The sequence below is a fragment of the Vipera berus genome (assembly GCF_964194415.1).
Source record: "Vipera berus genome assembly, chromosome: 8".
Taxonomy (NCBI): Eukaryota; Metazoa; Chordata; class Lepidosauria; order Squamata; family Viperidae; genus Vipera; species Vipera berus.
Genome location: NC_138211.1, coordinates 13,293,940 through 13,313,098, shown reverse-complemented (window position 1 = coordinate 13,313,098; position 19,159 = coordinate 13,293,940). Strand labels below are relative to the sequence as shown.

The window sequence follows — 19,159 nt, the reverse complement described above, 5'->3', positions numbered from 1 at the left end:
CTAAATGTTTGCATGAAAAGTAGTTCCAGTTTTTAAAAACCCTGCAGTTAAACTCTTAACATCCTGATACAAATGTGCTTTTTTTAAAAAAAAATTCTGAATCACCATATCAAAAATAGGCCCTTTGCTGTAAAGCTTCCCTGCTAGAATAGGCTGAGCCCAATTTGGAAATAATTGCAATGCTAAGTCACTGCACAGGAAGGAACTGGATTATCTGAGCAAACCCTGAATTACAGAAGTATTTGTTTTAGTACTATGACACTATTTAATAAACATTTCACATGATAGTTTGCTTTTCCAAAGATAGCAACAGTGTTGCCTCTTATTTACAACTTCTAAAATATGTAGCTGAACTGTTGCTTAATGTTACAAAGGTTGACATACACATTTTAAAATAGGCTAAGCATTTGTTATGAATTTTGTGGTTTGAGTGCATTGAGACGTAAGATAATCCTTTAGTTATTGCTTGCATACAATTTCTGGCCCTTTGATTCTATAGTTTTCTCCCTATAATATTAAGGCTCGGGAAAACAAATATACACTTTGATCAAATCAGATTTATTTATTGTTAACTGTTGGTGTAATCAGAAATTGGTGCGTTAATCTTTCATACATTTCTGGACTCTTCTATGCACTATTAGAGAGGTAGTTTGTTGTGCTACAGAGGCTAGAAACCAGGAGAAGTTAGGTCTACTCTCATCACAGGAACAGCTAGCTGGGTGACCAGAGGCCAGTCACATACACTCAGCTGTAAGAAGGAGGCAATGACAAACCACTTCAAAAAAAAATACTAAGAAAACTGCCAGGATTAGTCCGCATTGCAAGAGTCAACATTAACTCAAAACAACAAAACAACCCCCCACATGACTATTAAGGTTATACTATGCACTGCAAAGTTTGTATTTTGTACCGGCAAATTCAGTTTTTGATCATTTTGTTCCCTAAATGGGATTGTATGATCCCCTTTTCTGTGAGATTAATGGCTGTGGATTAGAAACTCAGATTTTATCTTCTGACAGTGCCATGTGGAATATCAAATAGTCACCTGGGGCACCTGGGTAGTCACATACATATACACGGAATATCCAAGTTCCATTTCAGTTTTCAAGCAAGTAATACATAATTGCTTGTAATTCTAAGGCTTTAGTTAACCTGGAAAATGACAACATTTTAATGCTTAAAATACGCAGTCCTCGAGACCTAAGAGCAATATCCCCATAAGGAATTGTTTGATTTATTTTGTTCTGCTGAATGATTTGTTGCAGCTACCCAGCTCCTGTAATGCACTGCAATATCAGGAATACATATACTTTAGAAAAATACAGTCCTGAGGTGCTATACATTCTAGCCAGTTTGTTCTACCCAGCCAATAGCAATTGACATGATAGCAACTTTATCTAGCACTTGTTACTCTTTACAGATGGGAATAATTTAATTGAAATAAGAAACCTCTTTTATCTATGATAACTGCACCAGACCTTAAAATCAATTCTGTATAATACATGTACAATTCAGAACACTTACCTTCATAGCTGTGTTAGCAAATTTGTTGATGCAACATTACCTTAACATGGTTTAACAAATTAACCCTGGTTAACCTTGAATTCCAGCTTAAATTTTTGTTTATCCTGGTGGAGATGGCAAAAATCCAGTTAGTCTCTTTTACATACTGACCCAATTAAACATTTTTTTTCCTCAGAAGGAAACGTTTTATAAAGAATGGTTAACAAGGAAGGTATTACTGATTTATAAAGATGACACAGTATTGATTATTGTCATAATTATTTAGGTATTAAATTTCGGACGCCCAACTGCATAATATCTCTGCTCCTGGTATAGAACAGGTTCCAACGCCAAAAGTCCCGACCTCTGAGAAGGAAGTTAAACTGAATCATAGTAACAATCATAGAGGAGGAGGAAGAGCGGGATACGCTCCTGTCCACCAGGTATCCTTCACTTAAACAAAAGACGTAGCAGGTCTCCAAAGTTTTCCTCGAATTTATTTAGAAAGAGAAAGTAAACAAATGCTTCAGCGCTTACCCGGAACTTTTTTCCCTTTATTCTTTGTTTCTCTTGGGAAACTATTAAACGGTGATCACTTCGCCGCTGGCTGGATACTGAGTACGCCGAAAAAGGTGTGTTCCTTCGAAACGTTTCCCCCAGCGCTTCTGTTTCCGGTTCGAGGGAAAGAAAATAAAACAATTCAGTCCCCGGAGGGAGTGCGAAGTGGAGTTGTTTCTTTTCGGCATACGGCCGTGGGAGGATACTCTCCTCGTCCTCTGACTCGCAGTAAGGTACGCGAATGCCCCACAGCGGCTGCTATAGGTCGGTCTTCCCGCACCAGCTGCGCTCGGTGTGGGGACTCCCAACTCCCTTACGCCCCAGCGCTCCTGGGACCGTATTGGTTATGAAAGGGGGTGGGTGGGTTGCACGGTGTGGGTCTTCGAACAAGCATCTTGCTGGGCTCTGGCTTAATTAAAAAAACATAGACCCATCCCCAGGCAGCCCCAGCGATCTCTGTGGGGTGATGGTGGTTTTTGTTTTGACTGCAAAACGGTTTTAGGTCCTCTTAACTCTGTGGCCCGGGTTTCCTCTTTGCCTGCCACTAGTGATAAAATCTCATGTGTACAAAAGGTTTTAAATTTCTAAGGAGAAATTTCCTGACATTTAGAACAATTCATCAGCGGGACAACCTGCCTCCAGAAATTGTGAATGCTCCAACACTGGAAGTTTTTAAGAAGAGATTTGTCTGAAATCGTACAGGGTTTCCTGCCTGAGGAGGGGGTTGGACTAGAAGACCTCCAAGGTCCCTTCCAACACTGTTATTCTGTTTTACCCAATACAGAAATTGGGGTTTGGAGGTTTTTAAGAAGAGACTGGACAGCTATTTGTCCGGAATGGTATAGACTAGACTTGAGTCTCCTGCTTGAGCACTACTAGACTAAAAGACCCTATTATTCTATATTTTAGTAGTGTTATACCAATATATCATGAATGCATTAGAAGATATCCTTGCTGGGATTAGATTGTGCTCAACTGATGCACATAACTCATGGAAGAGACAGCTTGCTGAGAAGCATGCAGTGCATTGCAAGAATTCAAAGGTAGATAGAATGATTCAGCACTGATACACATATATGTTTGCTAAAATCATAATAACTGATTGTATTTTGAGGTATGCCCATCTAATAGGTCAAGCTTACCTTTTCCTAACTAGCAAGTTAATTTCTTATGATTACTTCAAATATATAAATTAGACAGGTAGATGGAGGCAGATTTAGGTTGATCATATGGAATATGGAAAAAGTTATGCAGCAAACATATTAACCAAATCCCAATATTTTTTCAGTTTAAAATAATTCTGTTCTCAGGCTACTAAAATGTCCACTCAAAAGAAGTGTCCAGATTGTGGCTCCTTGGAAATTGTGGAAGATTCCCACTATACTCAGAACCAGTTGGTGTGTGCAGATTGTGGCTTTATTCTAACTGAAGGACTTCTCACAACTACGTATGCTGATGAAGAACATTTACAAGGTGAATCAAAAACTAAAGTGGAACTAAAAACTCCTGGGATCATAAGGCTTATTTTGGATACCTGTGATCTACATAGATTAAAAAGATCCCTTGTGGCCTTTTATAAACTTCAAACTTTTAAACATTGAACATTAAAAACGTGTGAGTTTTAAAGAATTGTTTGGGGAGATGTGATGTTCTTTTTGTCATTTTCCCTAATTTATTTTTTGTCTTTCTAGAAGTGACATATTCACGAAGTACTGGTGAAAGTGAGCAGCTGAGCCGCTGCTTGCAGCGAGGTAAATGTTTACCAGTCAGCACCTTTTGGTGCATTGTAAAAATTACTGTATTTCTCATTTGTGAAGTTGTAGTTCCTCTCTAAAAGCAAAATCATTTTATATTTTAAACTACCTGCATCCTTTGCTAGGGGCAGGGCTGACTTCCCATTTCAGTTTTTTTGGAAGAACTCATTAAATCCCTGATAGATAATTTGGGGCTGGTACCAGGCTTCTGCCAGATAGGTAGGCTTTAAATTGTCTATATAAAATTACAGTTATTAAATTGTCTATATAAAAATGGGAAAGTCATTACTGCAGCAGTTCTAATATATAGGTAGTCCTCGATTTACAGCCCCAGCCACTATTGCCAGAAATATCTGGAGGGTCATGGTATGGACATTTTTCTTAAGTATCTACATTGCCTTCTTCCACAGGAATCAGACGGGTTCGGGATCTCTGCAAAGTTCTCCGACTTCCTCCTCTGTTTGAAGATACAGCTGTGTCTTATTATCAACAGGCAATCAAGTGCCCCTGCTTTGCTTTGGTCAGTTTGGACAAGAAGGAGATAATTATAGGTTGCTGTGTTTTTGTGACCTGTAGACAGCACAACTGGCCCTTGACAATGGGTACTGTCTCCTTGCTGCTTTATGCAGACAAGGAACTGTTTGCCAGAACCTACCTGCGGTTTTTGAAGGAATTGGCCCTGGATGTACCAACTCTGAGCTTGATCGATCTTGTGAAAACACACCTAAACAGGTAAGTTGGTTTTTTTAAATATTCTTTTCTCATAAATGTCTGAGCCATTGGTGTGCAGTTGTTGAAGACCGATGGATGGAATTAATTCTTATTATTTTAGGCTTCAGTATATTGGTTCTAAGAGAGTTCTATAGATTGGAAGTGCAATATAGACACTTTGCTGAGGCTAGATAGGACCGAGCATGATTGATGCTTACTCAGAAATGATTGTAGTGAGCTTGGAAGTTTTCTCAGAGTTGCGGAGATCCTAGATACTTTCAGAGTACTCAGCTAGATCTTCTTATCAGACCTGCCTCAGCTTAGTAAGAACGATACTTAACTCCATTTATTGAGAAAAGTATCATTTACTAGAAGTCAAGTGCATTACAATAATTACTTAGAGGCTCAACCTGAGGCAGGTCTAAGAGTTTCACTAAACCTATCTGCTTTCTGAAAATGTTTTGCACATGTAGTCCTCTTGGCTAGTTGTGTTATTCCTAATATAAGATTCAAACTTAGGTTTCAGATAGGGTTAGGGTTATGCTCTGTTTTTGACAAACCTATATTGGCTACTACTCACTGGAGAAGAGCCTAATGCTGGGAAAGATTGAGGGCAAGAGAAGAAGGGGACGACAGAGAATGAGGTGGCTGGATGGAGTCACTGAAGCAGTAGGCGTGAGCTTAAATGGACTCCAGAAGATGGTAGAGGACAGGAAGGCCTGGAGGAACATTGTCCATAGGGTCGCGATGGGTCGGACACGACTTCGCAACTAACAACAACAACAACAGCAACAGGGTTATAGGGTTAGGGTTATTAACTAATAGTTAATCTGACAATCTTTAGCTTTTAATTGTCTTGTGCATCTTTGAATACAATCTCATATTTGCCTGATTTGGGTGAATCTTTATTATGTTTGGGGTGGGAAATAGAAAGAAGAAAGCTCTTATTAAGGAGTCTTCAGAGGCATGTACATGAGCTCAGGATGTATATTTGAAGGGAAAATTTTGCTTCGGATTGACTTCTGGATGGACTATGCTATGTGTTATATTCTGAGCAGGAAGCATGGAATGGTGAGATTGATTTATCCAAATATTTATTGCTTGCTAAAACATGATCCCAAGAATTAAAGTAGTAGAGCAGCTGTAGTGGTGATCTAAATAATGTTTAAAATGGGAATGACTTTCTTGCTTTAAAAACACAGCTACCTGAAAGGAAGGATAAATATCATGAAATTTCTGATGACAGAGCATTAGCAGGCAAAGCCTGGATTTCCTTAATCAGATTAAATTCATGTTTTTTTAATATATAATTTCCTCAGATTATATAAATTTACTGGTTTTAATTTAATTGTAAATAAATAATATATCACTTTGCTTTTGGGGCATTTGTATTTTGTAGCTGGCCTAGTTAGGAAATACATTTCTGCTATTATGTGGGAGAAGAGAATGGATTATTTTTAGGATGAGTCTTGTCCTTTACTACTCTTTAAATATGTATGTTAATCTGCATGCATTCAACCCTCCCCCCCTTTGCTACATTATATGGGCCATGTGTTAAATCAGTCAAAATATTTTAAATATATTAAATGACTAAATATTGCAACTCTAAATATTGCAATGTAATATTTCCAAGACTGTATAAAATTAGAGCAAAAGCACGGGCTGTACTGATAGGCTTTTCCATGCCCCCAATATATTTTGTTCCTTTCAGCTTTAAGCTTTTCCAGGAATCATCCGGCATCCCAGCCAAATTTCTGGAAGATAAGGAGAAGCTGTTGGCAAGGACAATCCAGATAGTGGAGCTTGCCAGCGAGACATGGCTGGTGACTGGTCGGCACCCCATCCCTATTGTGATGGCAGCAGCCTTTTTGGCATGGCAGTCTTTGCGACCTGTTGACCGTCTCACTTGCACCCTTACCAAGTTCTGCAAGCTTACTGGCATGGATATGCCACGGCCAGCCCCACAAAGACTGAAGGAATTGCATAATATCCTCCTTCAGATGGCCTCTCGGCTGGGTTGGTTGCGAGGGCTCAAAGTGGACCGGAGGACTGTGTCGAAATACATTGGAGACTTGCTGCAACATCGCCGTGTGCTTCTACGGGCGGCTTTCCGTACGGTGGATACCACAGAAGACTGTGAGCTGGAGAACTCCACCGCGCCACCAGACCAGCAGCCTATAAAAGCAACCACGGCTCTGACAGAAGAGGATTCTGTTGCTGGGAAGAAGCGGATGCCGTTGCTTCCCCCTTGTATCCTGTACCCAGCCAAGAAGCCTCGAGCCAGCAATCCAGACCCTGAAGGCCTACCCATCACAGGGGAAGAGCCCATTTTGGACAGTGAGATTGAACAATACATCCGGACTCCAGAAGAAAGGGAACTGTTTAGCAAAATGCACGTTCGCCTCTGCTAGGGAAGGTGTTTAGTGAGTCTTAAAAGCCTGCAATCAGTGACAACCAGGGTTGGGTTCCTTATAGTTCGTAGTTCCAGAGGAATTTTTCTCTCCTGAAATTAGATGAAGTCTTCTTGTTCAGATAATGATCTTTAAGAAAATAACCACCTCGTATTTTAATATGCAGTGGTTGGGATTTCCTAGATTCACAGTGTAAGCATTGTTAGAAGGAACCAGATTGGGGAAAGCAGTGATAGAAATATGAGTTGTAAAATCTTTTGCTAGATGTTGATTTTTTTTTCTTAAAAGACTGCTCTTTGGCCTGTGTGTTGGTAAAATTAACCCCAATATGTCTCTACCACTTTTTCAGTCCTGGACATCAGAAAAAAATTGGATTTAATCATACTACATTGAACTTTAATGATCTGCATCAGATACGCTCCTGGTTTGTTTTGCCACTTCTGTTTTGAATTGGAGTGTTCTTCTTTCCAGTTCAAACATTGCTTTGCATGTTATTTTAGAGGTTTCCCATATGGTTCTGGTAACACTGAAGGTAAACATTCATTTAGCATTCAATGGATTAAGTGGACTTGGGGTCTGCAGCCACTGACTGATTTTGAAAGTGATTCCATAAGTAGTGTAGAAAAGGGCATATTGCAGTAATTCCCATATCTGGTCATTTGGGGGGGGAGGAACACAAGAGGAATAAGATTGTGCATGTCATGATGTCATCATGCAAATAGGTTAATTGTCCTATGTATAAATGGGATGAAATTGGCATATCCCTTTAAGTCTTATGTGTGAAACTCTGCTTATGTTTTTTTCTCCTTGCTATTTGGCTAGTACCTACAACCTTTTGTATTTTACTTCAGCTAGCTTGTAAGCCGCCCTGAGTCTTCGGAGAAGGGCGGGATATAAATGTAATAAAAATAAAAATAAATAAATAAATAAAAATATATATAAAAAAGCTACAATAAAAAGGTTTGGGAAGAATTAGCCCAATTGAGATGAAAAACACCTTTTGAATGGGTGCACAAGTTGGGCTTTTCCAGCCCTCCTGAATAGGTAGGTGGGAAAGCCGTTTATTAACAGTGTGGAGGAGATTTGCCTCCTATCCCCAGTGTCCGAGATGAGCAATTTGCTTCAATGGCTGTTCAGTTCACACATTGTGTAAGTGTTGGGTAAGTGAGACCCATTGCTTGGAATCAGTGTACAAGTTTGATTTATGACTGCTCAAATATTAAAAGTGTGTGGGTTGAGATGGCAAAGCATGGGTGGAACATAAGAGCAATACCTGGTTCATTTGGATATTGCAGTTCTTTTAATATATTAAACAAGAAACATCTGCTAAAACAGTTCATTTGTATAAAATGCAAACAACAACAAAAATGTATTAAATGCTTTCTTTGGCACGGCTGTCTCTCAAAGAGCTCTGGTTTTGATATGTCCTTTGCTCAAAATGTAAACCCAACAAAAGAAAGGGTACTTATACAAAGATTTGCCCAATAATAATATTTCATTCTAGCAAGCATATATAACAAGTCCAGCATTGCCAATATCATGTGGGTTGTAATATTGCCATATAAAATAGTTAAGGCTCCATTAAACATCATACATATGAAAACCAAGAAGGATGGGAGAAATTACCTTTTTTCAAATAAGGAGGATTAAGTGCTTTTATGGCTTTTTCATGGCTATTGCTTTCCAGAAGTCTTAGGCAATTTCAAGGTTGGCCTGGCTTGTGAAACCATACAACCTCTGCAGTTCTATGGAGGTAGGTTTTATGGAGTACATTTTCTCCTTTCTGGCAAGGAGGGCGGTGAAACCTGTCCCTTCTTGCCCTCTGTACAGAGTGAACAGTTTCTCTTTGTCCTTTTAGACAGGCACGGTATACATCAGTTTAAATGAGTTAATTAAAAATTATGGCACAGTAAAAATAAAAACAACACATAGACACACACACAAGGGCAAAGAAGAAGACATTTGTGGTATTTTTGCATAGAATGATTGAAGGAAAATTTACCCATCTTGGATCAAAACGCTATTATAGGCGCTGCCCTTTGGGACAGAAGTATTCACTGTTGATTGCTTATTTCAATCCTGTAAATAATACTAAATCAATTGCTGTGACTGTTGCAAGGGAGGTTTCTGGGAATTGCAAGAGTCATGGTCAAAGCCAAGATTTTCCACTGGAATGGAAAAACTCCAAGGAATGTTGGGTGCTGAGACCTTGGTCTTGCTGGACTCTCTCCTTCAAATAAGGAATTTTGTATTCCTCCAATATTCTGTTCTAAAAAGCAGCCTCCTACAGTTATAATCTTAGTTCATAAATCCAACGCAAAAGTTAATTATGTCTGTCTCTGTAAACAAAACAAGGCAACGATCCTAAAGAATTAAGGGATTTAAGCCAACATCTTCCCTCAGACCTAGCAAAAATTTGTAGTACCGTTTCCTTGCTACATCCTTCATAAACATGGGTGTGTTATTTGTAAGATGCCAGCCTTTTGCTTTTGATTGTCCACAAAATGTTCCTTGCTGTTTTGTTGGCTAGTACACAGGATAATTGCACAATGTACTCTGAAGAGTTGGTTTTAAAGGCGCAACATGCATTTCTCTCCCCTTTTTACCCCAGTTTGGTAACATGCATTCTTCCAAAAACTTGGAAGTTCAGCAGTTCTTCAGCAATTTTGTTGTTGTTTGTTCCTTTTAATTCCAATAAACTGATGTTATCACTTTGACATGGATAAAAAAATCCCTCCACTGAGTGCATTGTGTAAACAAATATGATATGCCCCATTCCATAGGCCAAATCCTTTATATGAGGGTATGCTATCATGAACTTTAGAACCTAATTTATTTATTTTTAAAAAAGGCACCAACTACTTATGTGGGAAGCATTGCCTGTTTGTAATTATATTCATGCAACACACTTAACTTCATAATTGAAGTAATTGAGTTTCTGGATTTTGCAGTACATTAACTGTAAGAAAATAACTGAAATCAGCATTAATGGGGGTGTGCATCCTGCCATATTTGGGAAATTAAAAAAAACGGAGGGAACAAACGAGATGGGGTTATTTAAGACATGGATGTTTTGAGGAAAAAAATAATTTGGCCTTTCCTGGCCTGGTACCTTCTAGAAACACTGAGATTCAGTTAAAAGAATCTCAAAGCACAGCTATCTTTCTGTAGATTTTTAGGTCTTTTATTTTAAGCCAGGAATGAAAGAGGACAGCACAACTTCTACAGAAGAAGGAATTTCTTAATCTCTAGTTATCACTTAGTATGTTCCCCAGTTTCTCCAGAAAAAAAAATGGTTAAAGGTCTTCCTCACCTTACAACCTCAGTTGGGACCAGAATTGCCATTGCTAAGGCAGTTGCTAAGTGAATCATGGCTTGATTTTTGCTTGTTGGAAGTTGGCTGGGAAGGTTATAAATGAGGATCATATGATCCTGGGACGCTACAAGCATCGTAAATATATTCCAGTTGCCAAGCATCTCAATTTTAACCATATGACCATGGGATTGTGTGATGGCTGTGTGAAGATTGGTTGTAATTTACTTTTTTCACTGCTGTGGTAACTTTAAACAGTTGCTAAACAAATGGTATAAGTCAAGGACTACCCATATGTACTTTTTGAATTAGGTTTCCCTCTGTCTCTTATTTTCTTTCTTTTTTAAAAAAAGATGCTAACAGAATTTCCCTTAAGCCAAGGCAGGAATCCTTCAACCTTTGAAATGCTAGAAATATGAGAAGCTCATAAAATGCCCATCACGGCCCATTGGTGAATTCTAAGAAGGACTGCTATGGCAGTTGGGCCAGTTTGAAGCTCCCATTTACCAGAAGTAAAACGAGCAAGGATGCTCCTTACTACCTTATTAATATTACAGTGGCTATTAGCTCATCTTTTGTTCTAAGAACATGGACACACTTTCAATAGCAAAACACTGCTTTTGTCTTCTTCTGTGAGGAACATGCCTGGCCAAAGGGGGCACTTCTGGACATAAAAGAACATGACAGAAGCTGTCACCTTTTCCCACAGCTTACCAACTTCCTTTTCGGAATATTGCTTTGATTTTAAAAAGCCGAGTAGGAAATCTTGAAGTTGTTGAGGAAGATGTACGGTATGTATATAGGCACGTCGGTGCTATGAATTCCATGTTGAAGTTCCTGAAGCAAAGGTGTGATTCTTAGAAGAAAATAATCTCCTCCTAGTTTGTGGCACCTTTTTTTCTTTCCTCGGCTGGTAACATTACAGATGCAGTGCTACATACTACTTGGAACTGTCATCAATTAGACAAGGAAATTCTGGTTTCCCCCCCTCTTTTTTCATATCTACAGGAGGGGTTATTATTGAATGTGGCACATGGTATGTAAGCAGTGCCCCTGTTGGGCACAGAAAAATTAAATGCCAGCAAACCGAATAATAAGCTTGATTCTTTCCAATATTTCTGCAAACTGCCTTCGAGAAAGAATCACAATGCCTTCATTCAGCTCATTTTCGGCACAACAGACTCAATCCTCCTTCAATCTGGGGATTGCTGCACAATTCTGTGAAACGGTTACTGTATTACAAAGAGGACTCTTTAAAACGTTTGTCACATATACATATAGATTAAGGGAATGTCCCCAAGGTGCTTAAAAACAATATTTCGTAGCTTCCCAAATCCTTAAAGGATTAATGTCATTCAAACCTCTGAGGCTTTTTTTCTTGGCAATTTTCACTCAAAGTTTCATAATGAGTTACTTTATTTTTTTTCCTGTTTGCTGCATGCATATGCTTTCCTTCATATAATGTGGGGTTATGGGTTTTCTTTAAAAAATATGGTTAAGTAAACATAATCAGTTTTAATAAAATGACTGATGGGCAAAAAAAACACCCCTCTTATTTCTGAAGCGAGAAGCACACTGCTTTACTTTAAGGCAGAGGAAAATCTCTCTTATGGGAAAGAGAATCCATGTTAAGATGCGGTCTCTCCTTTGCAGTTTTTACAACTGCCCATAATAAATCTGTTGCCATTTCTAGTCTATTAATTAATACATCCCACTCTTTTGTAAGTGCTGGGCTTTGCTTATCCTAGGCAAGAACAATAAAATTGTGTTTGACTTTTTTTTTCAATGGCTCAATCTTACTAGTTAAACAGTGCAGCAGCCTCCTGTATTTCAGAGGCTTCTGTGTGGCATGTTAGCTGCATCATGCCTGCAGTGAGTTTTCTTGGGACACCGTTTTCCACACAGCTGTTAAACAGGCCTGAAGGCTTGCTTCCAACTTTGAACTTGAGTGACTCGACTCTCAATCACAGAAAAGGATAAAATTATCTGAGCATTTGTTCAGTCAGTTCCCTGCCCAACATTCAAAAGTGGAAGTAAGCCTTCAGGCCTGTTTTATCAGCTGTCTGGCAAATGTGTACCAAGACCCTTGGCCAGGGGTCTTCAAACCTGGCCTTTTTATGACTCGTGGACTTCAGCTCTCAGAATTCCTCAGCTAGCGTGGCTGGGAGTTGAAGTCCACGAGTCATAAAAGAGCCAAGTTTGAAGACCCCTGCCCTTGGCGATGAGAAGCCAAACTAGTAATCTATTCCAAATCAGTTCCACAGCTGGTAACTTGAAAGGCGGGCTTGTTGATACCTTCTGCCTGAAAGTGCTATTAAAAAGATTTTATGCAAAACCTGTCAAGCTCAGAACAGCTTGTTCTGATCTTACCTGAAATAATTTGCTCCGGAAGTGTTTCCAACCCTGAAACTTCTCTTTTAAATGGAGAACTCTTCTAGAGCAGCATTCTGGTAAAATCTGAACAAGCCACACTCCAAATGTTGGACAACTGTTCTGAGCTCTAGACATTTTGCATCTCTCTACTGTTAAGTATCTTTGGGCAATGATGCCCAACAAATCATATTCTCCCCAAGTCTCTTCCTTAAGAAACATTAAAGAAGACTAAGGATTGTCACCTAAGCAAGCACCTTTGGGCAGTTAATAGTGCACTTCTTTCTACCGTGTGGCTTTTTCCTTGACAACTCTACAATTGTTCATTAGATTTATCCAGAACAAAACTAGATATGTGTATAGCTTTGAATGGCTGGGAAGAGCTTCCCTCGTCTCACACAACATGAGTTATTTTTGCATAAAGCATGTAGAGACTTTCCGTTGGATAGCAAATTTGCCTATACATATGTACACAGCGTACTAGAAGTTTTAGCTTATAGACCACTGTCTTCCTTTTTTTTTGTATGTTGTACAAAAATATCAAGGATCTAAAGGGACATGAAGGAGGGAGACCATGCAATCACAAGAACGGAGGATTGTCTTCGCTTTGCAACTTTGGCACCTTGGGTGACCGGTGGCTTTCTGCCCATTCTCTGGAGGGAGATGTTCCCCGACACAAAGAACAGCAACTTCACCAGATACACAGTGAAATGTGCTGTGATTCCCATGGGAGGTCAGAAGAGTCTCCCTATTCCATCTGCTCAGGAGGACCAGCAGGGAGCAGGGTTCTTGCCTGCCCATCTCATCTTTTCTAAGCCTATGTAGCGTGTAAAAGTATTCTCTTCACCGAGTCTGGCAGGCCGTGGCAACAAGGGTAACCTGCAGCTTCTTCCTACCTGAGTTAGCATTGCTCTAGGATCCCAGCTGCAGAGGTCTTTGAGCCTTTCCTACACTGCTGTCTCACTCTTCCAGAGGCCTGTTTTCATACTGCTGGCGTTCTCAGCACCACTGAGATTTATGTCATACTTGCTGCCCTTCAGGACCCCGTTCTGGTTGGCTGCATTGAGCGGGAAGGAGCGCCTCTTCGTCTCCCTTTCTGCGGAGGGGTTGGCCTGATGCTTAAGGTTGTCTCTGCTGGCGCTTCTCCTCTGGCCTCGGCCGAAATCTGCAGGCGGCTGGGGGCCACCGCTGCCATCACTCAAGTCCGACTGGGTCAGGGTGGATTCCAGAGTCACAACTTTCCCTTGGTTCTGATTGTTCAAAGGGCTATTCCGGCTGCTTTGGTAACTCTCCGAATGACTGTTCTGAAGGCTCCCACTCTCGCTAGTAGGATGCTCTGAGGAAGGTCCCCGCATTGCCTTTAGGCGCTGATGCTTCCCTTCCCGATAGAGTTTAGTTCTGCTTTTATGGTACCTGGTGCGCCCATGGAGATTGTTCGTATACCTGGTTGAAGGGGTACTCTTGCTGTTGGAAGGCTCTGCCTCCTCAAAGCAGGCAGCGGTTACTGAGTTACTGTCCGGCTGGGCAAGGGCCACTTGCAAATTGTTGAGCTTGCAGGGCCCTGGGGCTGAAATTGTGCTGGCAGGGGAAGATGAAGACTTAATGGACTGAGCTACCTCTGGGTTGCAGCCAATGAAGACCTGTGAACCACCCTCAACACCTGCTCCAGGGTGCCCATAAGCCTGCATAGGTAAAGCATTCCTGTAAGACGGGCAACAAGTAAACCACGAATTCTGTACGTCTCTGCGCCGGGCACAGTGGTAGATAAAGATGAAAAATCCTAAGGCTCCAGCAGTGACTCCGTAGAGGCAACTGAAGACAACCTTCATGAGGAACCAACGCTGAGATACTGCCATGGCTCCAAATGTCCATAGAGTGAGGTATAGGAAATGGGTGATGATAAGGGCCCAGAGTTGCATCCCTAGAGAATACACACCATCAATATCAGCAGTGTGGGGGCTGGAATTCAGGGTGACTGAAAGCGACCCTGAATCGGTCAACAGGTTGCTACTGCCTCCGAAGCGTTGCCTCGTTTCCAAGGGCTTGGGTATTTCTTTGGGATCCTTAGCTCGGCACTGCAGGCTGATTCCGGCACATAGGAAGTAAATCCAGGTGATGAGCAGAATGAAAGCTGCAGGCACATAGAATGCTCCAATGCTTGGTCGGCAAGCCAGCCAGCAGCTGGGTGGAGAAAAAAAAGGTTGGCCAAATTATGAATGGCTGCAAAGCAGCAACAGCTTTGCGGCTGTTTTTTTTTTTTGGTGACAAACATACAATCTAAGGTCTAGGACAATTCTTCGTGGCCAACTTACCATGGGACAAGAGTTAGACTAATATCAAAGAAATGTTGGGATAGAATCATTAAAGAAAGGATGCCAAAATGAAATGTGAATGACAAAAATTAAAATGATGTTTTCATTGTTTTAAATGATTAAATTGAATTGTCCCGTGGTGAGTTGGCCGTGGCAAGTTGTCCATGGTGAATTGATCTTCGTGAGTTTTGTCCCATTTTGTCTTGGTTATCTTGACTTTAAAGCAGCTAAAGGGAGAGTCTGAAAACCACAGATATGCAGGAGAGGGGACATCTATTTGTGGCTTATAGCTAAAAATATTTTAACCAAATGTCTCTATTCAGATAACCTAGAGAATAGAATGCTTGTTAGTGCATACCTTGTCCTTTCTGAGATGTGGTAAGGTGGGTCCTGAAGGATATTAGACAGGATTTATGAAGCAAGGAAGTGGGAACATCTTTAATCCCAAAGAGATCGTTAAAAACGTGAAAACAGCACTGGGGATTTTTTCTCCAGTTTTTGGGATCCATTGAATATATATGTGCAAGTAGATATAGTGGACTAGCAGTAAAGTGGATGGACTAAATTATAGTGGCAGTGAGTACACTGATGGAATATCTGAAGGACTAGGTTGGGGATAGATCATCCTGAAGAAGATCTATCTTTATGGCTGTTAAAAGTCAATACCAACTTGATGACTCATAATTAATGTTCAAGTAGAATCACAATCATGATACCTTAGGATGCAAATACTTACTATGAGTCCTGATCTCCATAATTGTCAATACGAACTGCTGCTGTAATCCCGCAGATGATCAAGGGGATCCCCCCAGCAATCAGGTAGAATCTGGAAAGAAAACCAGAAAACACCATGCAATAATCATAGATTAGGCTCATATAGCATATTGATCTTGAATTAACAAGCAATTGTTGTTTCTACATAACCTTCCTTGCATTTTGCATGAATATTCATCTGGTCCTATCTTCTTGTGTTTTTGGTATGAGTTGAGTATGGAAACCATCATAGAAAATTTTGCCAATTTTATTTTTGTATATTTTTTGTATATTGAAGTGCTAATTTTCTCATTTCCCGCCCAGAATCAGGTGTCTTCCAACAAGTCCTATAGTTCCCACTTCCTTAATACCGTAGCATTGGGCGAGGGGCAGGCTGAGTTGGTTCCCCTTCCTGCTGTTGGGGTGCCTTCCAGATGGATGCCTTGTAGATCACACGTGCCATCACTGCCATCCACAGAAGAGTAGACAAGGAAGAATAATGGAGAATGATGCCAACCTAGGGAGGGAAGGGGATGTGGAGAACAGCCACATTGGGAGTCAATAAGAGTTTCTACAACTGCCAGTACTTCATTTGTGGGATTGTCTATCCCTATAAGTCTGAGGAGATATCAATGTTATTCAAAGAGTGGGCAAATTAAAAACAAAAAAAAACTTTTAGATGGGTTTTAGATGTTCCTTAAACTAGGACCATCTGCTTGTATGGGAATCTCAAAACTCTTGGAGGGTCATCAGCTTCCCAATTTTGCCTCAATGGTAAAGTAGCTAAGGGCTTGTGTATGGATTTGCCTTCAAATTAGCATCCTCAGCTGCCTTGGCAATGTATCTTTTGTAAATTTGGGCTGATCTCTCAAGAAGGTAATCCTGTTAATAGTGAAACAGCTTGGTAATGGGGATGGTGGTTTTGAGGGTGGAGCATCTGTTCATTTGTTCCTTACCAAACAAATAGGGGGCAACATCTAGGTGGATCTTGAGATAGTTAGAAAGACAATCAAAGTGGCCCTACGGTAATGTCCCAAAGGTGCTTTCTCCAAAATGCAACTGGACCTTTTTGTTGTTGTTTTCCTTTTAAAATGTTTTGCTTCTCATCCAAGAAGCTTTTTGAATGAGAAGCAAAAGATTTTCAAAGAAAAAAACCCAAGAAAGTCCATTTGCCTTTTGGAAAAAAGCACCTTATGACCTGGATGATTATGAATCTCCACAGATGTAACACCTTACAATAATATATTTACTGATAAATGGGACGCTGAAATATACTTATCAGTTCTCGGAATTCCAGGCAGCATGTGTGATGTGATGTGATTTTGATGGGATAGGAATTTCTGTCCAACCCATGTGGAAGTTGACAGATTTGGAAAAAGGGTAGCAATAGCACTTAGATTTATATACCGCTTCATAGGGCTTTACGGCCCTCTCTAAGCGGTTTACAGAGTCAGCCTTTTGCCCCCGACAATCAGAAGGATGGAAGGCTTAGTCATCCTTGAGCCTGAGACTCGAACTGCTGGCAGCCTGCAGTCAGCAGAAGTAGCCTGCAATACTGCATTCTAACCACTGCACCACCTCGGCTCACGATGAAGGGGCTGGACTAGATCCATGTGGCAAAGGGAACGCTGGTGTGGTCTTGAAGCCATTTTTAGCAACATCTCAGTGTTCTTTGTGTGTGAAGAAAACCTCTCAGTGATGTGTCAAAACCTGGCAAAACCTACCAGCCCGCCTTAATCAGATCCTGCCCTCATAACTCACAGCTTGGCAGACGGCTACGTAGTTGGTGAGAGTGATGCCGCCTGCAAAGACAGCTGACGTCATGGCGATGTGAAAGCAGAGATTGAGCAGCATATGCCAGCACTTCTGTGCAATGTGAATGGTGCTGGGGGAAAAAAAGGGGGGATAAGAAGGTTAAGAGATCAAACAGTAAAGCTTTGCAGGCAAGGGCCCTATATTCAAGTAAAGGTATCTTTGTTTGAAAGATAGGCAGGTGATGAGAAAGCCCTGAGTCTGACTCTGGTAAGGGTGGTGGAGCTGTTATTCAAAGCAGAAAGAACTGGGCTAGTGTTATCACCAAGAAAAACCTGGGAAGTGGCATCTTCTGGAGACGTTTGGTGGCTACTGTAGCTACCTGCTCAGCAGTAGGGAGGAGGATTTCAGGCAGCCCCAACTTTCAACTCTAAAAATTCACCTGTGGTTGATGATGTAGATGATGATGGTGGTAAACAGGCACAGGAGCAGGAGAGCTGTGCAACTGTAAATTACAGGATGTAGCACCTCAGTGGGACTCGGTGAGTCAGGCGGGAAGTTACTCAGTTCCTGTATTTGAGAATATGTTTGATTAGTGCATAATATGGGAGGAGGACAACTATTAAGGCAGCTTCTATCAAAATCATTCCGTGGGCAGCTGAAAGGGGTTATCTGGCCAATGCGTGTAGCCATTCACTCTGTCTCAGTTGAAACGTATGGTTGTTATTTGCGGGAAAAGGGGAGGACAGAGTGGTGTCTAATCATTTTGAGACACTGAAAAAAAACCCGTTGCCAACTATAAGGGGCAATGCTCACCTCTGTCTTAAAGCCCTTGAGCCAGCACGGTTCGAAGATTTTTCTGTGGTCATGTGGCCAGCACAATGTCACAGAGCACTTCTACCTTCCCATCGAAATGGTACCTATTTATCTACTTGCATTTGCCTGCTTTCGAACTGCTAGGTTGGCAGGAGCTGGGGCGAGGATGGGAGCTCACCCCGTCATGTGGAGCTCAGGTCTCGAACCTAGACTGCTGGCTTTCCAGCCAACAAGCCCAACGTCTCAACCACTGAGCCACTGCCCTGCCCTTGAGATACCAAAGGAAAAGCAGAATATAACTCTAGTAAATAACACTACCATAACAATAATATATGCGAAGTCTTTATAAGTCTCTGTGGAGTAGGAAGTTGAAAACAGATTTAAATGACTTGGCGTATTCCAAATAATTTGGACTACATTTCCTTGTAGCTCTACCCACTTTGACCAGGAGCAAAAGAAACTGGGAGCTCTGGAGGTTATCTACCCTAGGTTGGGAACGAAGGAAGCTACACACCATGAGGCATGAAGGTGGAAAACGGCCTGCAAGACCTTTAAGAAATGCATATAAAAGGGAAAGTGTTTTTTCTTGCTTTGTTGGAAGAGAATTTGGCAAAATTGTATGGGACGTAACCAAGGGCTAAATAGAAATGTAGTAGATCAAAGTGCCATACACCGCCTCCTGCCTACCATCAGCACAGCAGTGTTGCTGAGATGTCGGCAGCTGACAGTAGTGAAGTTGGTTTCCTGAAGGATCAGCTGGCATCCTTCGGTTCTCCAGCCACCATAACCACCCAGAATGTCAAAGTCCCAGAAAGCGGCTGTGCGATCGATGCCCTCGTCCAAATGCCGCAACGATATGATGACCGGCTCGGTGAGATTGCTTACGCCACAGCCATCTGTGAGGGG

The 19,159-nt window shown here is 41.1% G+C and overlaps 2 protein-coding genes across 3 annotated transcripts in view; one reads left to right on the top strand and one right to left on the bottom strand.

The window, feature by feature from the left end:
- Window positions 1–2,136: 2,136 nt before the first annotated feature.
- On the top strand, window positions 2,137–8,328 carry BRF2 (BRF2 general transcription factor IIIB subunit). 2 transcript variants are annotated; one of them, XM_081333547.1, is made up of 6 exons: window positions 2,137–2,294; window positions 2,971–3,104; window positions 3,372–3,534; window positions 3,753–3,812; window positions 4,226–4,547; window positions 6,238–8,328. In XM_081333547.1, exons 2-6 carry the CDS (start codon window positions 2,991–2,993, stop codon window positions 6,935–6,937), a joined length of 1,359 nt encoding a protein of 452 aa, XP_081189673.1. In that variant the 5' UTR covers window positions 2,137–2,294; window positions 2,971–2,990; the 3' UTR covers window positions 6,938–8,328. The 2 variants fall into 2 exon arrangements, with proteins under 2 accessions (XP_081189673.1, XP_081189674.1); XM_081333548.1 differs by lacking the exon at window positions 2,971–3,104.
- Window positions 8,329–8,575: 247 nt separating this feature from the next.
- The window catches only part of ADGRA2 (adhesion G protein-coupled receptor A2), a gene marked incomplete at its 5' end in the record, with an annotated part of 84,559 nt that continues 73,975 nt past the window's right edge, over window positions 8,576–19,159 (bottom strand). Inside the window, 6 exons of the mRNA XM_081333546.1 lie at window positions 8,576–14,801; window positions 15,669–15,758; window positions 16,057–16,202; window positions 17,447–17,570; window positions 17,880–18,007; window positions 18,941–19,149. Coding sequence (XP_081189672.1) covers window positions 13,568–14,801; window positions 15,669–15,758; window positions 16,057–16,202; window positions 17,447–17,570; window positions 17,880–18,007; window positions 18,941–19,149 — 1,931 coding nt within the window. The 3' untranslated portion in view covers window positions 8,576–13,567. The remainder of the gene's footprint in view (window positions 14,802–15,668; window positions 15,759–16,056; window positions 16,203–17,446; window positions 17,571–17,879; window positions 18,008–18,940; window positions 19,150–19,159) is intronic.

Excerpts from the sequence above, each read along its gene's own strand:
- BRF2 (XM_081333547.1), top strand. The coding sequence starts at position 2,991 with ATGAATGCATTAGAAGATATCCTTGCTGGGATTAGATTGTGCTCAACT. Across the intron at positions 3,105-3,371 it reads TGCATTGCAAGAATTCAAAG|GCTACTAAAATGTCCACTCA; the intron begins GTAGATAGAATG and ends TTCTGTTCTCAG. Across the intron at positions 3,535-3,752 it reads TGATGAAGAACATTTACAAG|AAGTGACATATTCACGAAGT; the intron begins GTGAATCAAAAA and ends TTGTCTTTCTAG.